Source organism: Marmota monax, unplaced genomic scaffold (assembly GCF_021218885.2).
Source record: "Marmota monax isolate L192 unplaced genomic scaffold, Marmota_monax_Labrador192_F-V1.1 WCK01_AAM20220418_F8-fsc00065, whole genome shotgun sequence".
Taxonomy (NCBI): Eukaryota; Metazoa; Chordata; class Mammalia; order Rodentia; family Sciuridae; genus Marmota; species Marmota monax.
The window spans coordinates 2,976,043-2,996,370 of NW_026694038.1; the positions used below are offsets into that span (position 1 = coordinate 2,976,043).

Here is a 20,328-nt window from a genome sequence, read left to right on the forward strand (position 1 = left end):
GTTCCTTGCCGTGCTCCAAAACAAAAAAAGGATGTTTATTGAATTTTTCATAAAGTCATATTTATTCCATGATTTTCTTATGTTCCTATTAAAATACATTTTCTTACAAAAATAAATGAAAATGAAAGCAGAAAGTAATTTTTGTTTAATATTTTTACTTGATGATTTCAGAATTACCAATCTTATCAGATATCTGTATATCTAAATCTATCTACACACACACACACACACACAAAGAAAAATAAGATTGTACAAAGAAAAATAAGATTTATTAAAATTTTCTACGAACCTTTTTTTTTATTTTGGAACCACCATGATAATCTACAGAACCAAACTAAAAGCAAAGAAGGAAGTCTCTTTCCTCATCATTTGTCAACATGGTATATTTTAAGTGTCCCTTTGATTTAAAAAAATATTTTAAGTCAAGATAATGCTGATTTTACAAAAGCTTTTTTCTTTCGGAATTGGCTTTTCTACTGCTAATTCCAGCTGTATCTCAAAAAATATGGCAAAATAAATATGGAATATAATTTTTAAATTCATGGAAATATTCGGTCTAAATTACTTTTGAAAACAGAAAATACATTTGCTTTAGTGTTGTACTCGTTAAAAAAAACAATGTGGGTATAATTGAATATATTATTTTTCTATTAGGTAATACAGATTTGATTAATAGAGTCTTACTGGATGCAGGCTTTACAAATGAACTTGTCCAAAATTACTGGAGCAAGCAGAAAAATATGTAAGTATTTGTTTTTATTAATAAAAATATATACTTGTGCAATTTAGTTTTGCTTCTTCCTGCAAATTTTTTGGACAAAAGGCCTCAAAAAATTCAAGTTTATTTTTTGTCTTTAATAATAATTTCTCAAGAGAAGCATTTTACAACTGTTGACAACCTGCTTTCTCAGGTGGGTGTATTTCAGTATTAATATCTGCTATTACTCAGCTTTATACTTCAGTGTGAATAATCAAATTGATTGGCATGTTTGTATGCTTCTGTGTTTTTAGTGAAACAGCATTTCTAGTGAATATTTAGTTGGCTTTCTAGTAGTGTCTCCCATATATCCAGTCTAGAAAATGAGAAATCTGATTAAGATTCTCATTCATAATCTCCCTACCCCATTTTTACTCAATTGCTAAATGCTGAATCTTTCTAACAAAGTTTTCCTCTCTTCCTCATAAAAATGGGATCTTAGGACCTTAAGAAATTTCAGCAACTGATTTTTCTGTATTTCATGCTCCCCATGCCTCCAACCACAGCTCCCAGTCTATTCTTCATACAATACACACATGCCAGAATCTTACTTCGAAAACAGAATTCTAATTTCAAGATAACAATGGAGCTCTCTAGCTTGGACTTCAAAATTATTCATGGTGATCATTCCTTAGAAGCTTGTTCTTGAAACTTAACTTCCTACTGTTTATCTACTTTGCTTATGCCCTTCTTACATCTGACAGCAGCACTTATGTATATGTATATAAGCTTTCCCTAATACATACTCATCGCTCTCCATGTGATGTCTTCTGCTTCCTCCGTCATCCCTCCTAACTCCTGTTCATCTTCAAAATGCACCTTTCTTATTATTTCTTACGAGATGACTTCCTTAAACATACCCCTTTGAGTACTTACTCAAGGATTCTTCAATTATTATGTTTCAATTATTGAAACATAGTTTTGCAACTATATTTACCTTGACTTCTTTTAAGACCTTGCTTTATTTCTTTTTGTGTCACCCACACCTAACATAATATCTTTGAGTAAATTTAATAAAACATTTCCTTCTTTTAATCTTCTGTTCCAGCAAGGGAGTGAAGGCTCGGTTTGTTGTGACTGATGGTGGGATTACCAGAGTTTATCCCAAAGAGTAAGTTCAAATAACATCTGTAAAAATAAGTACCTTACAAAGGATTGTGCCAAGACTATATAAGGAAGCCTTCTTGAGAGCAACTGATCATTTTTGTAGATCAAATTAGAGTCATTGTTTAATGTGCTTATATTATTATAATATCCCATTTATTTGAAAAATGATATCATAGGATCCTTCAATGGTACTGTTGCTAGTCATATGTATTTATTACAAAATTCATTAGCGGTTGAAGGAGACTTTTTGTAGACACAAGCCCAACTATTAAGTGAGCAAATGATTATAACTTGTCAGCAACAGTGGTGTAGCTTTTCAGTGTTTCATTTTTCTTTAATGTATTCAATTTCTGTTTATCTTAGGAGTAGTTCCTTCAGTGCCCTGAGTAGTCACCAAGGCTATTAATATTAATTAACTTATTAACTGACTTATCCATAATTTCCTACAAGCAAATGGCAGGCTAAAATTAGGATTCAGCTTTTTCTGATTCTTCATATAATGACATGCTGATATATTGCTTATAATAAGTATCCATTACATTATCCACTAACTTCCCTATACACACCTGAGGGATAGATGTATGTATAAAGTTCAGTATTTCCACAAAGGGAGAGGTAGGTTATCTGGGACTTTAAAGAGTACAAATGATGAGCCATTTCCTCCTTAGGGCTGGAGAAAATTGGCAAGAAAACCCGGAGACATATGAAGACAGCTTCTACAAAAGGAGCCTTGATAATGATAACTATGTTTTCACTGCTCCCTACTTTAACAGTAAGTATTGCTTTGGAACTCAGTTTTCTCAATTATGTTTTTTAAAGCAAATTATTGTTACTACCTTCTCTTCCCCAGTCAATATATTTCATGTTAACTGCTCAGAATAGCCACAGCATATGCAAAACATTAGGAAAATAGAAAAGAAACATCCATTTAGCTTAAGAGGTAAAATGCATGCATAGCAAAGTAATGTAGAATAGCATATCTAGCAGGCAGCTTAATAAATAGAAACATATGTAGTTCATCCTTCATGTCACAGCTGAAATATGTGAAAGAATGTTTAATGAATTAAATAGTTGATTAATTGCATTTTATCAGTATTAATTACATAAGGTAGCATTTATAAAAATAATAGCCCATCTTTTAAACTATTTTATCAGGTTCTTTACAAAAACAAAAGACTTTCTAATTTAATTCTCCTGAGCTCGGTCTGAGCATAGGTATTTTTTACTCCTGTTTTTACAAGTGTCAAAACTGAAGTTTAGAGAATTTCAGTTTTGTCCAATGGTTTTTAAAAGGCAAAGTAGTGTTATGAATCCAAAGTCATTCTTTCTACTCCAATTTAGCAGCCTACCCAATATTTTTGCAGATGTCATAAAGCAGAGATTTGGTGTTCATCTTTTTTTTCAGTTTTATATTTTGACTAATTAATTTATTTATTATAATTGATTTTATTTTTTAAATACATGACAACAGAATGCATTACAATTCTTATTATACTTATAGAGCACAATTTTTCATATCTTTGTATATAAAGTATGTTCATGCCAATTCATGTCTTTATGCATGTATTTGGGTTTTTTATTTTTGCATTACAATTCTTATTGCACATATATACCACAAGTTTTTATATCTCTGTTTGTATCTAAAGTATGTTGACACCCAATTCGTGTCTTCATACACATACTTTAGATAATGATGTCCATCACATTCCACCGTCCTTGCTGATCCCCTGCCCCCTCCCTTTCCCTCCCACCCCTCTTCCCTATCTAGAATTCATCTATTCCTCCCATGATCCCCCTCCCTACCTCACTATGAGTCAGCCTACTTATATCAGAGAAAACATTTGGCATTTGTTTTTTTGGTATTGGCTAACTTCATTTAGCATTATCTTCTCCAACACCCCCCATTTACCTACAAATTCCATGATTTTATTCTCTTTTATTGCTGAGTAAAATTCCATTGTGTATATATGCCACATTTTTTAATCCATCCATCCATCTAGGTTGGCTCCACCGTATAGCTATTGTGAATTGTACTGCTATAAACATTGATGTGACTGTGTTTGTGTTCATCTTTTACACTGTGAAATAAGATCAAATCAAATTGAGTAATTCATGCTCCTAAATCAATAGATATCAATTCATGGACTTCCAGTTAACCCAGTATATAAAGGAAGATGAGAGAAAGAAGAGATGACATGCTTCTTATAGATTTTATATGCAAGATTTTTTTTTTCTTCTTGGCACCTATGGTTGAACTCAGGGATGCTCAACCACTGAGCCACATCTCTAGTCCTTTTTTTATTTTTAATTTTGAGACAGACAGTTGTTTAGGACTTTATTATATTGTGGACACTACCTTTGAACTTGTGATCCGTCCGCCTTCGCCTCCTTGGGCTGCTGGGATTACAGGTGTGTGCCACCATGTTTGGCTATATGCTAGAATTTTTAAGAAAAACACTATATAGTATCCATTGAAGAAATTGAAATCAATTGAAGAAATCAGTTTTATGATTTATCTAGATTGGTCTGATTTTTATTTTTTAGAAAGTGGACCAGGTGCATATGAATCAGGCATTATGGTAAGCAAAGCTGTGGAAATCTCTATCCAAGGAAAACTTCTTAAACCTGCGGGTAAGCATATAAGAACATATAAACATGACCAGAATTAAAAACATATAGTTAAATATAAAATTGGAGATAAAATTAACTTGATAGTATACAAAGTTGAAGAATTTTCAAAGTGGATATGTTAATATATTTAAGTTTATGCAATCACTTTAGTGTAATGTATGACATTTAGTGTGATATAACAGAATTTCAAATACAAAATATTAAATCTAGAATTGATCTTGTGACCCTACCATGCTCTCCTACTTTCAATACATACAATATTATGTGGCCAAGGTTGTAAATATTTTTAATAATTTAAACTTAAAGCATTAGGTTTGTATCACTGGGGGAAAAGATACATCATAGCTAACCTATACCCTAGATTACTATATATCTGAAAAAGAAAGATAGGGCTCTATTGCATATACAATAAAATATGGAAAATGACTTTTGGTAAAATAATTGAACAAAGAAAAAACATTGTAAAACTTAGGATCAATGAGAATTTGAAGTGGACAAATGCAATACTATCTTTTTATTTTTTCACTATGGGATTCAGTATTGTTTGAAGTTTAGAAAGAGCATATATTAAAATTGGGTCATATGGAAGTAGGGAGATTGTTTTGATGTTACTGAGGGTGATTCCATTTCATGAATTCACTCCTTCCCTCATTCTCTCATTCACATTTTCCTTCCTTAACTCCATCAGTTATTCTCTTAGCAACTGGTTCACTTGCCCATGTGCTCACTCATCTACCCACTCTATCAATAAGTATTTCCTAAGCACCAAGCACATGCACTGATAGGATTAGGGCAACCTCTTAAAATATACTGCTTGAATGACTTCATGTTGATGAAGTTATCCCTGACACTCCTTTTTTTAGCTTATAGTATTAGTTAATTGGCCAGATTCTGGTTGTCAAATAAAACTGTTTTATGAATATTAATTACAGTTTATGGAATAGTTTGAGAGCTATTTACATTATTTATTAATGAAGATCCTAAGAAATACATCTTTATAAGAATATTATATTTGAAACCATCATTTATTTGCTATTGTATAAACTGTCAAAAGTGCTAGTATACTTAATTATCACTTTAAATTAATTAAAATTATTTTTCAGTTGTTGGAATCAAAATTGATGTAAATTCTTGGATAGAGAATTTCACCAAAACCTCAATCAGGGATCCGGTAAGATAATTTTTTAAAAATTTTTATGTTATACTTAATATTGTAAAAATTCAACCTAGAAAAAATACCATTATACAATAACAAAATAATTTTTAGTGACACTAACTATATTAAAATAGAAATATTTACTCCTATTTTTGAAGCTTTTTGTTTACATTAATAAATAAAAAGGTAGTTCAAATTTATTACTTGAAATGCTACTATATATTTTGATTGATATTTCTTATGCTAAAACTTTCTCTTATGATCTAGACTATTATTTTATTCTAGATAAATCATTCCAAAACTCTAATTATAACAATCATAACTAATTAATGTTATTTAATATATTTGAAATCAATTTTTTTTAAAAAGTGTGAAATGATAATTGTATCTCTGTCTTTCAGTGTGCTGGTCCAGTTTGTGACTGCAAAAGAAACAGTGATGTAAGAAAACTCTTTAAAAATATATTTAACTACAATAGGTTATTGTGTTACTCTTGCTCACTGAGATTTGAAAGATAAAAAGGGGTATATGAATTTTTAATCTTATGCTAAAAAGATTCTGGGGAAATGTGAAATAGGTAAGAATGAAAATAGGTATGAATTTGAATTTATGTGCTTTCGATTCCTAATTTTATTTTATATTTTTCTTATTTGGCAGTGCTGAGTATTAAAGCCAGGGCCTTATATATGCTAGGCAAGTGCCCTATCACTGAGAGAGAAGCACTAATTTCTAGCCATAAATGCCTTTTAAAATATTCATGTAGTATGGGTAGATTACAAAAATCATATTAGATTCTTTTTCCATACTTGTCTTTAGCTGTATTTCTGGATGGGAAATTTCCAACCAAAGCAATCTTTTGGTTCCCAATGTGGCTTCACTCATCTTCTGCACTTTCTTTTTATTTGTTCACACTGTTATATAGTAATGGAAAACATTTTTTAACTAAACTTAAAAATAGTTATATAGTTTATAGTTACATAGTTTATTTCAAAAATTTGTTTACAAGTATTGGATTATTTTGTATTACTCCCATTTCTCTTTGAGAAATTAAAAAAGAAAATGTGGATTAACTGTTCAAAAATTGAAGAGGCTACAAATATAATACTTGACAATGGCAAGGATTATAAAGGCTGACAAATCCCACAATTTTCTTCTGGTCTTTCTATGTGAAATGTCCAAGGGAAACAGGGGTATCATTTTTACATCTGCAATATTATAAACCAGTAATTTTAATTGTTTTTCTAGCTTTCTCATTTTTTTAGACTATTTAGCAGGTGTTTTTTAAAGCAAAGGTTTTAACAAGGTACTTCCACATTAGGGAAATGTATTATGTTCCCAAATGGTAAGCAATGTGTTTTTATTTATTAAAAGTTATTGATTTTCTCTGGGCCCAGTGGTAAAAGCCTGTAATCCTAGTGGTGCTGGAAGGTGAGGTAGGAGGATCACAAGTTCAAAGCCAGCCTCAGAAACTTAGCAAGACCCTGTTTCCAAATAAAAAATGGCAAGGTCTGGGGATGTTTCTCAGTGGTTAAGCATCTCTGAATTCAGTCCTTATATATTTAAAAAATTAAAAAAAATACAAAATACAAAAATATGCAATATATAAACACACACACATTTTCTTATTTTTAAACTGGGTGGTAACTTTTCCTACATTTCAGGGTGATTTTTTTTTTAACTCAGCCATAAGGATTTTGTTTTCATCTTTTAATCTATAATTATCCAACCAAACATTTTTAATACAAAAATATAAAATAGTTATAATCCCTTGATTGATTTTTTTTCTTTTTAATCTGTGAAGTATATTTATGGTTTTTGTCAGTTTTTTCAGTTTGCTGTGACCAAAAACTTTTCTGATAAGAAAAGTTAGAGAAGGAAAAGTTTATTTAGGGTTCACAGTTTCAGAGGTCTCAATCCATGGACAGTTTGCTCCATTCCTTGAGGCCTGAGATCAACTGATTTTATCAGTTGATAGCATCTACCTTAATATGTTACTAGTTGGACATTATTTTCTAGTTTCTAGGCCTAACATTATTTCAGAAGAGTGGGGTGAAGGAATGTGGCTCAGGATATCACACCAGGAAGCAGACAGTGAGCTTTCCTCACCACAGACAAAATATAAACCCCAAAGGCATGGCCCAATCCACCCAGCTCCTCCAGCCACACTACCTGCTTACAATTACCAAATTAATCCCTATGGGGAGATTAATGCACTGATTAAGACTCTCATAATGCAATCATTTCACCTCAAAACTTCCTTTAACTGTTTCACACAAAAATTTTGGGGGGAAACCTAATAGCTAAATTGTAACAGGAACTGGTTTATAATTTTTTTTCTTCTCATAATATTAAATATATATTTAAAATGATGAAATAGTGACATATCATCAAATATTTTTGTCCAATTTCCTGGATCATTTATATGACTTATGTGATAAAGATTAATTGGATATTTGGTGGAATAGATATCAAGCCCTTGTGATTTAATATCAATATATGCTTTCCTATAATTTTATCAGAATTTCCTATACATATATGCTAAAGAAAAATAGTTGATTTTTCCCTATTTTTGTTGTTCTGATCATTAAAAAATAATAGAATAATGATAGTGCAGTCTTTAACTCTTCCTATAGTGTGTTGACTATTATTTTTATTTTGATAGGTAATGGATTGTGTGATTCTAGATGATGGTGGGTTTCTTTTGATGGCAAATCATGATGAATATACTAACCAGGTATGTAACTCAAGAAGGAGCTACGGGGTTTCTAATGCGTATTTCGGTGATCAACATTACAGAACCACTACAAACAGTGTATATAAATTTATGCATTATTTTATTAATGCCACATAAAATTTCAAGTGATTAATATAAACTATAATACACACATGCTAAATGTAGCTTTTCTTTGTTTTCTAAACACTTTTACTTTTTGTCACCAATAGTTATCATTAAAGACTTTAACATGATATGAACTTATTTTCAACTTTTAGAAATTTAAAAAGTTATTGCATATTAAATATTTATCAGTTGATAGCATCTACCTTAATATGTTACTAGTTGGACACTATTTTCTAGTTTCAAATTTACAAATTGGCATCATATAGGCTATTAGGCTCACCCAAGAAATTCTCATTTTGAATCTATGTTTCTGGTGTGCAAGCATTTTCTCTCTCTCTCTCTCTCTCTCTCTCTCTCTCTCTCTCTCTCTCCATATCAAAAGATATCTCTACATTGGACTATTTATTGAATAACAGTTTGTTTCTTTGTTAGAGCTCAATAGCTAATGATTGCCCCTTTAGGTGAGTCTCCCCCCAGCTCACCACAGCTCTTTTATATGATACTTATCATTTCCTGGAAGGCATTTTCTTTGTGTTTCATTGTATTTATTTAACCTATACAACAAGATGCTTTGATACATGATTATTACTACTGTCAATTCAATTAACAATCTGACATAATTATCCTTTTTGGGAGGTGGGAAGAGAACCTAAAATCACATTTCCAGTATGTAACACAATATTATTAACCGCAGTCTTCGCTTGCACATTAAATCTCTAGGCCTTTTTAGCCTGTATAACTGCAACTTTGAGCCATCTGACCCACATTTCCTGGTTTCCCATGACCAATGCCATTCTACTAACCTAGGATGCATTTTACTGTGACATTGATGTGTAATAATCTGTGCCCATTTGACCCACAAATAAAATAAACTGAGTAATGAGAATACTTAATCTCATTTTGGTTCTTTTCACATTGCCACATGCAGGTTTCTCATTTGCTCTTGTTTCTAAGCCCTTGTTTTGGTTCACAATTTCTTAGTTGTATTTCTTTTCACTGTATTGATTCAGCTGTTCATGTTTGGCTTAAATTTGAAACTTTGTTATTTTTTTTTTATCAGATTGGACGATTTTTTGGAGAGATTGATCCAAGTTTGATGAGACACCTGGTTAATATATCAGTTTATGCTTTTAACAAATCTTACGATTATCAGTCAGTATGTGAGCCCGGTGCTGCACCAAAGCAGGGAGCAGGACATCGCTCCGCATATGTGGTCAGTATCATCCATGGGTGAATTAATTTAATGGGACATTCAAGCATAGATCAATATAATGACATTTTTATTATTTTTATAGCCATCAATAGCAGACATATTACAAATTGGCTGGTGGGCCACTGCTGCTGCCTGGTAAGTCAGATTTTTAGTTTTATTAGTAAAGAAAAAAAGTTGTTTTAAAATAGTAAAGTATTTGATGAAATTATGAATTTTGTGACAGGTAAATTATAGTAATTTTTCATTTCCCTTAATACATACTGAAAATATTTATAAAGAGTTGTTCTTAAATGATCATAAGAAATTCACAATTAATTTCTTTACATGAAAACAATATTATGATCAGTGAAACCTCACCTTCTCTAGAGACTTTTTCTCTGTGATTCTGAATTCAGCATAATTTTCCTTGTTTTGTACTTACTATGAAAGTTATTATTTATTTTCTTTAACGTCCAAATTAGATATCTACATTGATCCAATGTGTAACATGATGACACTTTTCTACTCTTTTACTATTAATACAGAAATTGACACAGTTTTAGAGTCATCATGTTGCTGAAATGAATTCAGTTTTCTTTCCTCTGATTCATTTCTCCTACCTCCCACTCCCACCTCTGTCCTGTTACCTATGGAAAAGAGTTGTTTAAACTGTCTATGGAGACACTGTGGGAAATCTGGAAAGTCACATTTCTTGTTCTTTTTTTCTAACCAGTCAGTCTTGTGTCTAGGACTTATTATTTCCTCCTCCCTTTTTTTCTTTTTTTAACTTTTTTTCTTTTTTTAAAATTTTTATATTGTCACCCTACTATATTGTCTTTTCCTTATTCCATGTAGATGAATCTATACAATTCATTTGATATTGAGGTTTTTCCCGTTAAAATTAAATGATCATATCATTCTATTAAAGTGGTAAAGGATATTTTAGATAAAAACCCTCCTTTTTCCCCCAAGAATGATATTTCTGGGTATGTTGGTAATATTTGTATAGTAAGAATGTTTTCTATATCTTGTAGTGATCCAAAATACTTTATAATATTTTTTGGCTCAAGTCTACCCTGCCTTTTCTAAATGATTCTGTTCCTGATGATTCTGTACAAGATTTGGATCAATTGTCTTTTATAATGAAGCTGAAATGTGCCATATGTTCTTTGTATAATTTATATACAAATTATTTCATGAATGTCACATTATATATCACAAATATATTCTTTATCACAAATAGCTCACAAGCCCAATTCTGTGGAATAAACAAGGTCCTTTTTGTTTCAACATTGTTTTAAAAGACAAACAGAAAATCCTGTACATAAAAACCTGAAATACTGACATTTTGCTTGTTAGAGTTACCAGTCCTGTATGATAGTACTGCATATTCAGCTCCTTTCACACATTTATGTCTAAAACTTGGCTTCAGACACCTCTGTCTTCATGACTTTATGATTTTTAAAAGGTTCAGTATTTTATATAATCTAAGAAATACTTATATGGGAATGCTCCAATCCTTTTTCAATGAACAAACTCTAAAATTTTCTCAAATCAATAAGAAGGAAATATGTACTTACGTGCATGTATGCTTGCAAAAATACTCATATTTTATTATAAAATTTATAGTAATTATTCATTTTAAAAATCCAGGTCTATTCTCCAGCAGTTTCTCTTGAGTTTGACTTTCCCACGGCTCCTGGAGGCAGGTATGTAAATGGTCAGATATTAACAACTATCAAAATTTCTTTTTAGATGTGCTGAGTTCAGTAAGTTCAAAGAGAAAATGTTTGTGAGAAAAAGATCATCCATTTGACATTTTGGCAGATTGAAGTTTTCATCAACAATTCCCTAGTTCACATTGGCCTCTATTTGGCAATATATTTATTTTATGGATACTTATTGGGTACCTTTTACAGGCTGTGAGGATAAAACAGGTCAATTGAAGCTTGTAGCCTTCCATATTAATTTTGCCCTGTGAGAAATGACTCTGGGGACTGACTAGTGTCCCCTCATGGTGGTTATCTTTTTTATTTTTTTAAATATTTTTATTAGAGTTTTATTGTTTTACATAGTAGTTGGGTTCATCCTAACAAATATGATCTTTGTTTTGATTCCCACAGTTGAGATGGAGGATGACGACTTTACCACCTCCCTATCAAAGCAGAGCTGCATAACAGAACAAACCCAGTATTTCTTTGATAATGACAGTAAATCATTCAGTGGTGTATTGGACTGTGGAAACTGTTCCAGGTATTTTGTTCCTTGATTTCACTAAGAAATTGCATTCACTTTCATAATCATTACAGAAAAGAATGGACTGTCATTAGAGTTAAACATGTCATTGTTTTAAACTGACATGTCAGTTGTTGTAAGCTTCAAAATTTATAAATTTTAAAATTCTAAATATTACAAATTGTAATTACATGATTAGGATAATTGGTTTTATTGTAGGCAGAACAGAAAATTTTAAATTTCATTTTAAAAAATCCATATTTAAAAATCTTCTAACATAGAAAAAGTTAAAGAATTATATTAACTCTAATATAACTTAAATTATATCAGTAGTTATAAGCCAAACATGTGTTTTTTTTTTCACATAAGGTAACTAAACAGGTTTTCAAAATCACAGTCTGGGGTTTTTCTTTGCTTTGTTTTTACCTCTGGTTATCTCTGACATGAAGAATTGAATATTATCTTTGACTTGAAACTGAAGGAAATAGAGATAAAATATCATTTCATAAGGTCATGGTTAATGTTAGTATTTATAAAATATCTTTAAAATATTTTGGAAGAGATGGAAAATGTAAATGGTTATAATGGGAAAGAGAAGAAGGCGAGAGGAAGACTTTAGAAGGTTTGGGGGGAAAGTGATAATCCATGCCACAGGATTCCTGAGAAGCCAGCAGCAAGTCACAGCTTTCATAGCACAGAGTTGAGACACTTTACTTTTAGAGACAGAATGCAAGTTACTACAGAAGAAATGTTAACAGAGGGTAGAGGAAATATGAGGAGGCAAGGTAATCTGAGATCATGTAAGGGCTGAAATAGTTGCTAGGGGATTTGGAAAGGCAGTCTATAACAGTTGAAGTGTTGTTTTTTTTTTTTTTTCTTTTAAAGAAGGGGTTATCATGAATTTTAATAAACATGGTTAGTGTGTTTTATGACTTAATTTTGAAAACAACTATGTCCAAGAAGGAGGTAGAAGGTATGAATAGGAGAGGAATACGGAGAAGACAAACATGAAATCAAAAAAGCAGATCAACTTGTTTGGAGCACTGTAAGCCATTAACTGCAAGGAAATGGACTTGTAGCAAATGACAGGAAGACATCGGAGTTTAGGGTCCTTGGACCTGTCATTAACTGAGGTCCAATAATAATGCATACCTCACAAACTAAGTTAATCCATAAGGTGTATATAAATATATATATTTATTCAAGACATTTGAGTCATGGTTTTATTTGATTTGCTTTATGTTTGTGTTCCAAATTCAATGGAAAAAAGTAGTGAAATTCCATTTCTAGGGAAAAATATGTAATCATAATAAAATTTCTTTAGTGGTATTTTGCATTTTTACTTTGGTTGCACAGGAGAACAGATGCACCTTAGGGTATGGCTAAAATAGGATGGAATTTAAAGCTCTTGATTCTGTCTCTGTATTGTCCAATGCAGGAGTTACCAGCCACAAGTGGCTATTTAAATTTCCATTAAAGTGAAATAAAATTAATTGAAGTAGTGTGCCTCAGTCACACATGTCACATTTCAAGTGCTTCATAGTTTCTTGACTAAAGTATTCCCTATTGAACAGAGTAGAAAACATTTCCATCTTCACAGAAAGTTTGATGAGCATTATTAATCTAGTCTTTATTCTGCCCTTAGCTTGGGTAAGATGTTGAGTCACTTTTGTGCTCCTCATTTTCTTACCTATAAAATATGGCATTTTTGGCATACTTTTAAAGGTCTTTAAACATAACAAATTAAACTTTTTTCCCCTAAGTGTCAACAAAAATTAGTACAGATTTTGCAATGAAGTCTAACACTTTAAAATTGTCGTAGTTATTTACCATTCATTTGCGAGAGGTAACATGTCCATGTTCATAAATAAGAGTGTGGTCATCTCTCTTTTCTAAAATCATACTCATTCTGTTGTACTAATTTGTTAATAGTGATATTTTGTGTTTCAAAGTCATATTTGCTTCTCGTTTTAATATGTGACAATTTGGGGAAACTTCCATTCTTTCCCCAAAAGCTACTTTTCATTTTATGTGTTACTTTAACATTTGTTTTCCAGAATCTTTCATGTAGAAAAGCTTATGAACACCAACTTAATATTCATAATGGTGGAGAGCAAAGGCACATGTCCTTGTGACACACGGCTGCTTATACAAGCTGAGCAGACTTGTATCCTTTGATGTCAGATGTTCAGAACACAAAACAATCTTAAAGATTTTATCCTTGTCATGTTGTTTATGATCATTAGAGTACTATGATCCCCCACAAGGGAAGAATGGTTCCCTTACCCAAAATGTGGTTTAAATGTACAAACTGATTAAGCTGTTCACACACCATTAAAATCCCCAAGTTATCAGGTTGATTGTGTTGGATGAGAGTGATGGCATAGATATCTCTTGCTTGCTTGTGGGAATAAACACATTTCATTGTACTTTTTTAATTGTGTGGGAAAAAAAATGTCCTTAACAAGTCTCTTTAGCGGATGGTCCAGACCCCTGTGATATGGTTAAACGACCCAGATACCGGAAAGGGCCTGAGGTCTGCTTCGATGACAATGTTCTGGTAAGACAATGCTTTCACTGGATTAACACATTATAACTTAACGGTCATTGTCCACAAGAACTTAAGGAGATAAGCTGCAATTTAAACTCAAGCACATGTCCTATTCATAGTTTTTCTCATTAGCATGATGTATTTGCTAGTTCAGATTTTTCATTTCAGTAGTTTCCATGGTTAGCATAAACTTAATGGTTGCTTCTTCTTTCTGTCTTTCCCACAGAAATTGTACTTTCAAACACAACTCCAGTCAATTTACTAATAATTAAAGGTCACAAATTTGATGATTTTAAAGACTTTCTGATAAATAAGAACTTATAGTGACTGTTACTTATGTTGTATGTATTGCCTACCTTCATTTATATTTAAACCCTGAAAATACAAAAGTTATTTTGATTATGATATTTATGTTAGTCTGTGTTTAGTCTTCACTCAGTCTGTTTTAGAACTTATATAGCTAATGTCCTGCTTTGTTTTACATAGTTTCTGATTCTATCAGATATTAGATTTGTATTATTTCTCTAGATTGTATTAATGTTTTTCTCTATTATTTGAAATATAACAGGTCAGTTATACAGGATTAGTTTGATGAAATACTGCAAAGCATCTTTAATATGTTATTTAAAGATGATCATCACTATTTTTGCTATAATTCAAGTGTCTTTCTCTAATAAATACTATTCTTACTATGTACATAATAAACTTTAAAAATATACTTTAAAAACTATTATTATTTAAAAATTATTATTATTATTATTATCATAATTAAACCTAGGGGTACTTTAACATTGAGATGCATCCCCAGACCTTTTTATTTTGGGACAGGATCTTGCTCGAATGCTGAGGTTGGCCTCAAACTTATGCTCCTTCTGCCTCAGGCTCCCAAGTCATTGGGATTACAGACATATGCCACTGCATCCAGCTAAAATTATTTTAATTATTAGAAATCTCAAAAGCCAGATAAAAATCTCTCTCCACTTATTTTAATGATTTTAAGTATAATATTTTACAATTCTGATTTTCTATTATGTCTGTGTAGTGAGTGGCTTGCTCACACCAATGAGCATGTACATATGGGGCATGAATTCTAATAGCATGTAAGAACAGCCCTTGATGAATGTTTATTTTTCTAATATTTATTTATTTAGAATAGGTTTAGCTACTCACGTATATACATAGCCACATTTGTTCCACAGAGGATAAGGCATTTTCACAGACACATTCTAGCTAACTAGGTAATATTAATTAAAAATGGGGCAAAGAAAATAAACTTAGTGGTAGAGAATAAGATTAAAAATGCAAGAGCTGTTAACCAGTAAATCCCAGATATCTCTGTGATGAGTTCTGACTATTCATCTTGATAGTGAAAATGATTCAGAATTATAACTGAGTCGTTTTTCAGTTTTACCCTGTAAGAAATAAAATCCAGACATGAAGACTTCTGTTACTCTGTCTACTACACCTTCAGGATTCTTGCTTACATACAATCTTTCTTCAAAGAAAGATTTTTGTAAGTCCAAGGACAGTGTCACTCCTTAGGGAAACTTCACTCATCAATTATTTGTGACCAACCTTCAACAGTGCAAAGACAGTTTACTCAGATGAACTTTAAAAATGGTATACAAAACCTATGCCCTAAAACAATTTCCTTCTAAGGGCTGTATATTTTGACCAACAAATTAAAAATATTTGACTCAGACAAAAATTTCCATCCATTCAAGTTCCCATAAATTGTGTATTGGGTTGTGTGTGAAAGTACAGCTCTTGCTCAGTAGCTTGGTGTGCTAATAATATGTTTCTTTAGCAGTGGAGTATTTTGGTAATGCTTATTTGCAATGGTCACTGTGAATCTGCTCTGGATGGAGGCTCACATTAACTGCTAATTGCCAGCAAATTGCATGAAATCTCATCTTGTATGTCTTCTTTTCTGTGTTTTCTTTCCTTTCCCTGTACTTGCTACTTTGCCCGTTATTAATAGGATCAACTTATATGCACAACGAGTCGTGCCTGTACCATGATGTCAGCTCCTATCTTCATTTTACTGCAAGTTTTCATGTGGTGTGGATGGTCAGTCACTTTCTCTAATTTTTATTTCTTTTTGTTTTTCACTTGAAATTTTAGAAAATAACCCATATTCCTAAATCCTCAATAATGTCCTGAAGCAAGGTTATTAAAATTCTAATACTAATATTATTTTGTAAATTGCGGATTTCTAATGGTACCTAAGTTTCTCATCCTAAACAGAACATAACAAAGTCCTATATTTATTTTAAAATCATTTTCTCATAACATGTTTGTGTAAAGATTGTCACTGCTTACAAAAATGTATATAGCCTTTATGATAGCACACTTTTACTAAAGAGAAATACCTAACAGCAGCTAATTTATATTTTTAAATGCTAGCATGAAATTAATTCTGATTTTCTTATCAACTGGTCTAGTTTAATTAACTTAGAGTTTTATTCCCCAAATATTGATATTCTTATTGAAATAAGTGTTTCTAATTTCTAAGTTTATTTAATTAAATATTTCTTCTATTAAATCAAAATTATCATTTTTACTAATATTTAGAGTACTTTCTGAATTATGTAAGCAATGCAGATAAGTAGGTGTTTGGGAGATGCATTTGTGTTCAGAGTTCTATTTATTGTTACATGTTTTCATTTCTGATGCTCTGGAATAATCATGATTGTGCTACTAGAGCAACTTCTGTTGTAGTCTTTCTTCATCAGTCTCTAGGTATTCATTGATTAGGAAACCACTAGATGGAGATATGGCCATTACTAAGAATGCAATGAGCTCCTGGGGGTTGGGAGACTACAGGAATAGAAGGATTCTCAGAAAATAGCCTGATTTGTTTTGGGATAACAAGATAATCCTTATCATGAAAAAAATATTCCAAGTCAAAGGTATTTTAGCCAGTTTTATTAATTAAGGTAAAAGGCCCAAATTAAATAATCCCTCTTCATAACACTATCTTGATATATAGGCAGCTATTTGAAATATAACTTTATCAAATCCCTTAAGAAGTACTCAGTTACATAAGATGGACAAAAACATCAATAATTGTTATCAGCCACCTGCCTGCATAAGAAATAAGTAAATGATGGAAGAAGGAATTCTATGCAATTTGCTCAAACTGGGGAGAAACAGATTGTCTCTGTCAGGGTCACACAGAAAGTTACAATTTATAGAAATGAAAGTGAGTTGATATACACATATAGATTTAGTCTGTGCTACACTGGCTCAGGAGAGGCTTGATCTCCACCCTCAGTTTTCTTGACCTCCCTAGGAAGGGAGAACTAGGCCCAGCCCCTCAGCCTCCACTCCCAGTATGATGAAGTTGTTTTCAATTTGAGAGGGGTCCCCAATTTCATAGGGAGCCTGCTTCAAAATCATGCAGTACACTCGCATGCACTTGTCCAAATATATGTATTTGTTAATTTTATGTGTTCTAATATAGCAGTAATACTAAGGAGGTAATACCCAAGATATTCATAGAATTCGTCACTGGATAGTGAGAGCATTAATTTTACTCACCTTTTCTATAGTGAGAGCAATCAAGAACTATGTAATGTTTTGAACAACCAACAATAAAAAATAAATAAATAATTTTAAAAAAGCAAGTAAAAAAAAAATTTAAGTGAGAGGTTTAATTTTAGATGTTTTGGCTTGAGTGAACATCATTATTATAAAGTGAATGTCAGAGATGACAGGGAAATAAGTCTTCTCATTCATCTATTCCTCATTAGTTGGAAGACCTGGGCTTAATGGAACCTCCTGATGATCTGCGTGCTCATCATGCCCTGTGTCGCAATCAAGAGCATGAAGAGAGAACCTACAGAATGGGAGAAAATCTTTGCCACCTGCACCTCAGATAGAGCAATAATCTCCAGGATGTATAAAGAACTCAAAAAACTTAACATCAAATAAGTAAACAAATAAATAAACAATCCAATCAATAAATGGGCAAAGGAACTGAAGGTTCCATTAAGCCCAGGTCTTCCAACTAATGAGGAATAGATGAATGAGAAGTGCAGTAGACTAGGCAATGGGGAATGGAGGGAAGGAAGAGGGGGTGGGAATAGGAAAGACAGCGGAATAAATCTGACATAATTTTCCTATACATATATGAAAGCAACACAGTCAATCCTACCCTCATATACATCCATAACAATGGGATTATATCTTATAAGACTAAGATATATTCTATGCTTGTATGATTATATCAAAATGGACTCTGCTGTCATGTATAGCTAAAGAACTGATAAATTAAAAAAATAAAAATAAAGCGATCATCCCCTTTAAAAAAAAATATAGTGAGAGCAAAATACATTGACTTTTTTCTATGTAAATTTCATAACCAGAACAACAACCAAAAAAAGGTTAAGAAAATTGAGTTTCCTTTGCTTAGCAAACAAAGTATTTGAGCTATGGTTGGTTTCCTGAGATACCTGCCTTCCAAGACAGAATACTTATTCTACAGTTATATAGTCAAAGGTATATAACAGCACAAGGTAAACACATGCCAGTTGGGTATAGATAGACTCTCTTTGAAACATTTAAAGGAAACGTTCTTGTATCCTGTATAGTCCAAAAAGGATATGGATTGTGGGTATACAATTATGAACCTCCACACTGTGAGGAGTTCCTTAAAACACAAGTGTTCAAATGAGATCTTTTGGCAGTGTTTTCATGAAGATTTCAGTGGTGAACAACAATAGCAAGTAAATAAAGATCAAGATGTTAATTAAAGCAGAAAATAAGCCAGTAATTTCTCCATTCAGAAACTTTTATTTTATGTAAACCTACTTTATAAAAGGATGCTATGGATACATAAATATTGAACATGCATAAAAATATCTATATGTTTATTCATCTTTCTACATTTAAAAAGTTTAACACATTCTACCTATCACATGGATTTATGTAGTTGGGTGATAAAATACTATATATAAAGACAGCTTATGTATTATGGGCATTATTGCTATCAAAGGATTTAATGTATAGTATCTATCTACCTTAAAATTTTTAGCATATATTTTCTTTGGAGCTTAGGGTGACTTTAGTACAGACTTACCTGAACTCAATAATTAGTCTTTAATTCAGAAAAGAGCAAAACGTCCTTAGCCAAATGTCTGAAACACTTTATTTAAATAGATTAAAATTCTATTATTTGTGCAATTAGTTGTTCCAGGTTCTAGTTGTGGAAAGAAAGACATGGAAAGATTTAGTTTTAACAACAGCACATTGAAGAGATTTTTAGAGTTATGTTTCTTTCAGCAAGTTATGGAGAAGGAAAAGAAACAAAGAATTCTCAGGTGACATATTATTAAGTCTTTTGAGAGAAGTCCCATATAAGAAGTCTAGTAAAAAATAGTCTTATATTAAACACACACACACACACACTGTGTATGTGTGTGTACTGCATCTTTTTCTATTTTAATGTTAAACTGAAATAAGGTACCAAGCTGTTATTTTCTACTGAAATGATTTTTAAAATGATACTGATTAATCTGGTCAGGTGTCAGTGGAATTTTAGCCTCTACAAGACAGAAAACACTGTTTCCTCCCACAATGTGTTCATTTGTGATTTAAAATGGTTAAAAAAATGTATCTCATATTTTACTTCCACGTCATAATTTCTGTTCTTATTGCATATGATTGCAGCATGTAAAACATGATCAGGAAATTAAGGGGTCAGATTTTTTTCAGTGTGAATCGACATACAGCCTACAGGGACTCCAAATAATTTATCTAACCTACCACCTCTGAAATTGGTAGACATCTCATCATCACATGGAGGAAATGGTGGGGGCGGGGAGATATATATATATATATATATATATATATATAT

The 20,328-nt window shown here is 31.7% G+C and overlaps 1 protein-coding gene across 14 annotated transcripts in view; it reads left to right on the forward strand.

Moving 5' to 3' along the window:
- The window catches only part of Cacna2d1 (calcium voltage-gated channel auxiliary subunit alpha2delta 1), a 467,177-nt gene that overhangs the window by 440,536 nt on the left and 6,313 nt on the right, over positions 1-20,328 (forward strand). For 7 of the 14 annotated variants that reach the window (XM_058585488.1, XM_046464141.2, XM_046464144.2 and 4 more), the window contains 13 exons: positions 655-742; positions 1,806-1,868; positions 2,533-2,636; positions 4,409-4,495; positions 5,599-5,666; positions 6,053-6,091; positions 8,314-8,385; positions 9,551-9,703; positions 9,786-9,838; positions 11,336-11,391; positions 11,806-11,935; positions 13,975-14,084; positions 14,395-14,477. In XM_058585488.1, the coding sequence (XP_058441471.1) occupies positions 655-742; positions 1,806-1,868; positions 2,533-2,636; positions 4,409-4,495; positions 5,599-5,666; positions 6,053-6,091; positions 8,314-8,385; positions 9,551-9,703; positions 9,786-9,838; positions 11,336-11,391; positions 11,806-11,935; positions 13,975-14,084; positions 14,395-14,477 (1,106 nt within the window). Of the gene's footprint in view, positions 1-654; positions 743-1,805; positions 1,869-2,532; positions 2,637-4,408; positions 4,496-5,598; positions 5,667-6,052; positions 6,092-8,313; positions 8,386-9,550; positions 9,704-9,785; positions 9,839-11,335; positions 11,392-11,805; positions 11,936-13,974; positions 14,085-14,394; positions 14,478-18,223; positions 20,233-20,328 lie in introns of those variants that run through there. The other 7 variants (XM_046464140.2, XM_046464143.2, XM_046464142.2 and 4 more) reach the window with 2 other exon arrangements.